Source organism: Otolemur garnettii, unplaced genomic scaffold, assembly GCF_000181295.1.
Source record: "Otolemur garnettii isolate 467f Iridium unplaced genomic scaffold, OtoGar3 scaffold00046, whole genome shotgun sequence".
In the NCBI taxonomy this organism is placed as follows: Eukaryota; Metazoa; Chordata; class Mammalia; order Primates; family Galagidae; genus Otolemur; species Otolemur garnettii.
In genome coordinates this window covers 11,628,634-11,635,527 of record NW_003852441.1, presented here as the reverse complement: position 1 = coordinate 11,635,527, position 6,894 = coordinate 11,628,634, and the positions used below count along the sequence as shown (strand labels likewise).

Here is a 6,894-nt window from a genome sequence, read left to right as displayed (position 1 = left end):
GAGTATTACAATTTTAATATAATTTTTTCTTTTCTTAAAATGTGCATACTTTTTTTTTTGGCATCCTCTGCATATCTATTCTTTACTTTGGGGTCGTTTTTATTTTTTAATTAATTAATTATTATTATTATTATTTTGCTGTTGTTGCAGTTGTCACCGCTGTTTTTTAGCAGGCGGGAGCCGGGTTCAAACCCGCTACCCTCCGTTTATGGGGCCAGCGCCTGACCCACTGAGCCACAGGCGCCACCCTGGTTGTTTTTAGAGATGGGAGTCTTCTCTATCCCCTAGTCCGGAATGCAGCGACCCTGTCATAGCTCTCTGCAGCCTTGAACTCCTGGGCTCAAGCATCCTCCTGCCTGAGCTTCCCAAATTGCTTGGATCAGAGGCTTGCGCATAGTGCCCACCTACTCTAGCAATTCCACTAAGCATTTATCCAAGAAATATGAAAAAAAAATTAGAAAAAGAATTGTACAAAAATGTTTATAGCAGCTTTATTTCATAATAACCCCAAACAGGAAACAACTCAAAAGACCATCAAAAAGAGAATGGACACACAATCTATGGAATATACTAAATAAAGAAGCAGAATACGGATACTTGGAACAACGTGGATGAGTTTCAGACGTTATGCTGAATGACAGCAACCCGACAAAAATGAACACATACTGTATGGTTCCATTTCCTATGAATCTCTCCAACATACAAAATGGTTACGGAAATAAAAACGAAGGTGGAGATCATGGACGGACTCGGAATAGGTGCGAGGAAACGTTTCAGGAATGACGAAAATGTTCTGTATTTAGCTAGGCATTACACGGCGGTTAGTTGCCAAGGCTCATCTACCTGTGCCTTTACTATTTGTCCAATTGCACTGTAACTTCTACCTCAATTCAGAAAACAGGTATAGTATCTGATATACCTGCCTGTGGCGAGTGCGTGGTAACAAGGTGCTGAATAAAATACGTGCACCCTGAGAAATAAAGAAACAAGAACTAAACACGCCAGACTCTGCTTGGGGGTTATGCCGCCAAGAGAGGTGCACTTAAGGCCTCGGGGCCCACGCTCTGCAAGGCCCGCCCCTTCCTCTTTCAAGACGTTCACTCTGCGTCCGGAATTGGAAAGGCCCAAAGCCCGGTAATATATAATTTGTCTTTCTGACAATCTGACAATTTATCAAACAGCTCCTCACTGCATTTTTTCAAAATGCGATTTTCAAATGTACCCATTCTTGAAAATACCCAGGGATTGTCTACCGTATACTGTTTTTTTACCCTGTCTCACGTAATGGTAGCGTCCACCTAGAATGCAGGCGCTCCGGGAGAAGGTGGAGCACACCATTCAAAGAGGGGGAGACATGGAGGTTTGCATCAAAACAAATACCCTTTCCTTTGCAAAGGCAATAACCAAGTAATCCATTAGAAATAAAAAAAAATAAAAAAAAAAAGAAGGGAGAATAGCAGCCGTCCTCTGCAAATAACAGGAACCAGCCTAAAAGATTTTTCTCCTTCTACTCCCCTCTTCTCGGGTGAGTAGTAAGCTACTCCCACAAAAAGAAACCGGAAATGTTACCACTAGAGGCAGAAATGTAAATGTGGAGCCAAACAATGAGGGGGCTGCTGGGCCTCAGAAATCCGGACTATTCTCCTCGGCCTGGCGAGCTAACCCTTCGTTTAGCACTTCTCACTTCCACGGCTGACAGTCTTTAATTGGATTTTTTCCATCTAGCGGAGCCGGGGTCTGGCTGGGAAATTCACTCCAGCAAGGACAAAGGTCCGGAAGTTGTGGGACCTTAGCTTAGGTTTCCCAGATCGCCCCAAATAATCATTTCGGAATGGAACTTCGGGTTTCACTAGGATTCCATGGGCTATAAAGTTTCGAGTCATAAGTTCCCAAAGTCTCGAGATTCAAAAGTCTCAGACACCCATGCTTTATGCGTTTTATCTTCAGGAATTCCCCAAACTGAGCCCTGGGAGGGTTTGGGGCGGGGGGAGAGAAATACCCTTTAGGCCGGCTCAAGGTTCTCCAAAGTCCACTCCCCTGCATAGGTATTCAGCTGGTCCCAATATCCCCATCATCTACACCCAGGCCTTTCAACATTACATTCCTGTGTTGATCCCCCTAGTCAAGTTTCCATCCTATCTTACCCCAATTCGCTAAGCCCCCACTGCCCCACCCCCAGCGATTCTCCCGAGCCGAAAATACAGGGAGCCGAGACTCGGTGACTCAGAGAGGACTCATAAGACTAAGCCTGGAGCTTACCCAATCCTCAGGGGAGCGTGTCACTGTCCTAGGAACAACGCTCCGAGCCCGGACGCCAGGTGCCCCCGGAGCCCTGCAGCTAAGTGCGCCCAGGATGGTGGCTCTGGACTTTTGAGGAGCTCAAAACTTTTAGCGCCAGTCTGAGCACATGGGAGGGGAAAATCCCAATCCCAGCAACCCCTGCGAGGCTGGCACAAAGCTGGACAGCCATAACAAGTAAGGGCAAGTAATTCGCCTGCTCGGAGGTGGCAAAGGAAATGGAGAATTGCAGAAAAGGGTGCGGAAAGTCAGGATCTCGCCGTATTGGTGCTGTTGCTATTAACATTTTGGGGTGGGAAATTCTGTAAGCCAGCGTTGTGAGGGCAGAATTGCTGGAAACATTTTGGAGGATTCCTGCCACTGCTAAATATGAAGGGTGGGAGGAAGGAAAAAAGATTTACATTTGCTCTCTTGGCTGGATAGTTTCTTCTCGTTGGCCAAAACGTCACCTTGTGGGAAGACTTTATTGAATATCCCAATCTAACGTCTTTCCCCAAGTAGTTTATATCCCACTATCTTGTTTAATTTCCTTCACAGTCCTTATTATCTGACAAGATTTGTTCATTGCTTTCAGTATGCACGAAGCAACGTAAGCTTTATGAGGATAGAGAACTTGTCTACTATCTTATTTATTGTTGGATTCCCCCGTGCCTAGTACAGTGCTGGGTAGTAAATAAGAGCTCGATAATAAATGTTTATTGAGGCTCGGTGCCTGTGGCTCAAGTGGCTAAGGCGCCAGCCACATACACCTAAGGTGGTCGGCTCGAATCCAGCCCGGCCCGCCAAAACAACAATGACGGCTGCAACCAAAAAATAGCCGGGCGTTGTGGTGGGCGCCTGTGGTCCCAGCTACTTGGGAGCCTGAGGCAGGAGACTCGCTTGAGCCCGGGACTTGGAGGTTGCTGAGAGCTGTGGTGCCACAGCACTCTACCCAGGAGGATAGCTTGAGGCTCTGTCTCAGAAAAAAAAATGTTTATTGAATGAATGGAGACATTTCTGGCAAGGTGGCGAATGAGATGCAAAATCTAAAATACAGTGCTAGCGTCCTCTAATGGCAGTGGGAACAGGTGCTTTAAGATTTACTGCGAGAGATGGTACTTCTTGCACTTTTAGGCCAGGCCGGAGCATTCAGACTACAACTCCCAGCGGCCAGGAGGAACCTTAGGGACAGATGGGAATCAAAACCTAACCTGAGACGTCTCCACTCTGCCCCTTCCGTGGGTGGCCCGCGAAATCTGATCCGGGATGTGGAGGTCCAATCGGAAGGTGGTCCCAAACCTCGCGAGAGCAAGTGACTCGTTGAGACCCACGGTACTAAGGGACGCTGTGCTTCCAAAGTTAGTTGCTCTCTTCCCTCGTTCGTCTGCTGTCTTTGGGGCTTTCTACCCGCTCTTGGGGCTACCAGGAAGAGGAAGGAAGCTACTGGTGGGTTTCTCTAGTGCAGCTTCGGATCCCTGAGGACTTCGAATCCGTCTCGGCCGCTGGGCCGACCAGCCAGCGGAAAGAGGTTTACTCGGCGGAGGCCAATGTCTGCCGCCCTTCCTCTGAAGTATGAAGATGTTGGAGGAGCAGCTCTTAGCTCCGGACTCCCTTCCTTCAGACAAAGCACCAGCACCAGCCCATCTCTCTCCCCAGGTCTCCCTGATGGATAAAAATACCGACCTTGAAGTGATGCCACCGCCACCCGATGGGGATAGTCTGCCCCATAGGTCTCCGGTTTCTGTGGCTGGCTCAGCTGTGTCCCAGCAGCTGGGGGAAAGGGACCCAGCTTCTCTCTCCACTCCTCTAGAAACAGAGTCTGGTATTCTTAGTGAGTCGAGTCCTCGAATCGAGAAGCAAAAACTTTCTGAAAATGTAAGCCTTCCTGCAGAAGAAACAAACCGGCCAGACTTGGGGTCTGGAGAAGCAATGGAGGGTGTGTCTGAGGAAGCCTTTCCAGAGGATGAGAGATACACGTAAGTGGTGATAGCAGCTGACTATGGAATGTGAGGAGATGGGAAGTGTGAGGCAGACCTAATCCACCAGTCTTCAGCCCCCCTTCTCCAGGCGCATTTCCTTTCTGCTTTGGCGACCCATGTTTGTTGTCCTCCCCCTCATCTTCTTCCAGCACTTGGAACTACAGTTTCTCCCAGTTACCTCGATTTCTCAGTGGTTCCTGGTCAGAGTTCAGCACCCAACCTGAGAACTTCTTGAAAGGCTGTAAGTGGTAAGTAAGGATAATGGGGCAGGGAGATGATCTTATCTAGGATTTTCTCTTAAAATGCCCCAGTTATCTAGGAGAAGGGTCCGCCAGAGGTGGGAGGAGGAGAAGAACCTCTCTTAGACTAAGCTTATATTTTATCTTGGGGTTTGTGTCTTCCACTGTCCTAAAAGAGTTTACCTTCCTGAGAGTTAGGTTCAGCCCCTAACCCTACACTTGGAAAGCATGGGGCTGTACAGCTTTCTAACTCTGTCCTATTTCTAGGGCCCCCGATGGTTCCTGCATCTTGACTAATAGTGCTGATAACATCCTGCGGATCTATAACCTGCCCCCAGAGCTTTACAGTGAGGAGGAGCAGGTAGAATATGCAGAAATGGTAAGGGTAGAGGCTACTCTGCTCCTTCATTAGACTTGGCATGTTTAAGTCATAGATGGAGTTGGAAAAAGTATAGTACACGTTTTCTACTAACAGACAGGACTTTTCATCACCATGAATTTCCATGTGTAGTATTTTCTGCCTTGAATTCTGAAGTCATTTAAAGAGATGTTTACCCTTTCTAAAGTCAGGAATATATGTTTTTTGTTTTGTTTGTTTGTTTGTTTGCTTTTTACAGTTTTTGGCCGGAGCCAGGTTTGAACCTGCAATATATGGGGCTGGCGCCCAGGAATATATGCTTTTTGTTAGAAAGTAGTGGATTTTTCATGGCAGTATTTTATTTATTTACACTTATTTATCACATGATTACTAATAGGTATCAACCACTGTGCTAGGATAAAGTGGTGAACAAGACAGGAAATGCTGGTTTGCTTCTCTTGTATGGGAGACAGATAACATGTAAACTGGTAAATAATCAAGATCATTGCAGATTACAATAAATGATCTGAAGAAAATTAACAGAATGGGGAGAGACTAGCTACAGAATACCACTTGGGATAAAATGGTCAGGGAAGGGCTCTCTGAAAAGGAGACTAGGACCCAAAGGATGACAGGGGATCAGTCATGCGAAGACCCGTGGAAAGAGCCTTCCAGAAAGAGGCAATAATACTACAAAGACCCAGAACTGGTGGCTCATGCCTGCATTCCTCTCTGAGAAGCCAAGGTGGAAGGATCACTTAAGGTCAGGAGTTCCAGACCAGCCTGGGCAAAAGTGAGACCCAGTCTCTATCAAAAGTAGAAAAAATTAGCCGGCTGTGGTGGTATATGCTTGTAAACCTAGTTACTTGGGAGGCTGAGGCAGGAGGATTGCTTGAACCCAGGAGTTTGAGATTGTAGTGGGCTATGATGACACCACTGTACTCTACCCAGGGCCTGTCTGGAAAAAAAAGGAAGACCCAGAGCTGGGAGAGAGCCTTATGTGTTCAAAGAACAGAAAGAATGCCAGTATGTGAATGGATTCAGGCCAGGGAGGGGTACTATTTAGTGGGGACAGGGACAAGTAGCAAATTTGTGTTGGGTTTTATGGGTGGAGCATTTGGAGTTTATTTGGGAAACTATGGAAGTGCTTTAAAACAGAAGAGTAGGCTGGGCATGGTGGCTAATGCCTATAATCCTAGCACTCTGGGTGGCCAAGACAGGTTTGAGCTTAGGAGTTTGAGACCAGCCCAAGCAAAGCAAAATCCCATGTTTATTAAAAGTACAAGAAGTAGCTGGGCCTGGTGGTGGATGTCTATAGTCCCAGCTGCTTGGGAGGCTGAGGCAGGAGGATTGCTTGAGCTTAAGAGTTTGAAGTTGCTCTGAGTTTGACTGAGGACATGACACTCTAGTTTGGGCAACAGAGTGAGCCTCTGTCTCAAAAAAAAGAGAAACAGGCAATGAGAATATTTGGTTTCCTATAGAAGGCAAATCTAAAATAAAAAACAAACCAAGAAAAAAAAATAAAAGAGTGTTCCTGCAGTGACACAATCATTAATTAAAAAAAAAAAATGGAGGAGTGAATGGAGTTAGGATAGGCAAGAGTGAAATCAGGGAGATTTAACAGGATACATTTATCATGGGCTAGGTGGCTTGGGGAAGGGTGATGTCAGGAGGGATGGAGAGATGTGGATGGTTTGAAGTATATTTGGTGGGGCTTAGAGATCCATAGGATGTGGAGATGCAGAAAAGAAAGCAATGGAGGTTGATTTCCAGGGTGGAACGGCTTACTCAGAGGAGGAAACAGATATGAATAGGTAATGTACAGAAATCAGGGATTTTAGGTACTTTGAATGTGAAATGTAAAACCAAGGGGAGTGGAGCCAGTGATATATATGTTGAGGAGTAGGAGAGCATGTACATGGTATCTCGTATCTTTTTTTTTTTTTAGCACATGGAAGGTGTTGGTCGCATTTTCATTTATTTTATTTTATTTTTTTCTCATACCTTTTTTATTTTGGTCTTTTTTTTTTTTTTTTTTTTT

The 6,894-nt window shown here is 46.0% G+C and overlaps 2 protein-coding genes across 3 annotated transcripts in view; one reads left to right on the top strand and one right to left on the bottom strand.

Annotated features, from left to right (window-relative positions):
• TP53 (tumor protein p53) overlaps positions 1–2,351 on the bottom strand; it is a 23,193-nt gene extending 20,842 nt beyond the window's left edge. Inside the window, exon 1 of the mRNA XM_012806041.2 lies at positions 2,260–2,351. The gene's annotated coding sequence lies outside the window, so the exon portion shown is untranslated. The remainder of the gene's footprint in view (positions 1–2,259) is intronic.
• A 1,137-nt stretch (positions 2,352–3,488) lies between these two features.
• WRAP53 (WD repeat containing antisense to TP53) overlaps positions 3,489–6,894 on the top strand; it is a 15,914-nt gene continuing 12,508 nt past the window's right edge. Inside the window, exons 1-4 of one of the 2 annotated variants that reach the window (XM_023514003.1) lie at positions 3,489–3,609; positions 3,934–4,253; positions 4,406–4,504; positions 4,763–4,874. In XM_023514003.1, coding sequence (XP_023369771.1) covers positions 3,544–3,609; positions 3,934–4,253; positions 4,406–4,504; positions 4,763–4,874 — 597 coding nt within the window. In that variant the 5' untranslated portion in view covers positions 3,489–3,543. Of the gene's footprint in view, positions 4,254–4,405; positions 4,505–4,762; positions 4,875–6,894 lie in introns of both variants that reach the window. The other variant, XM_003791137.3, reaches the window with a different exon arrangement.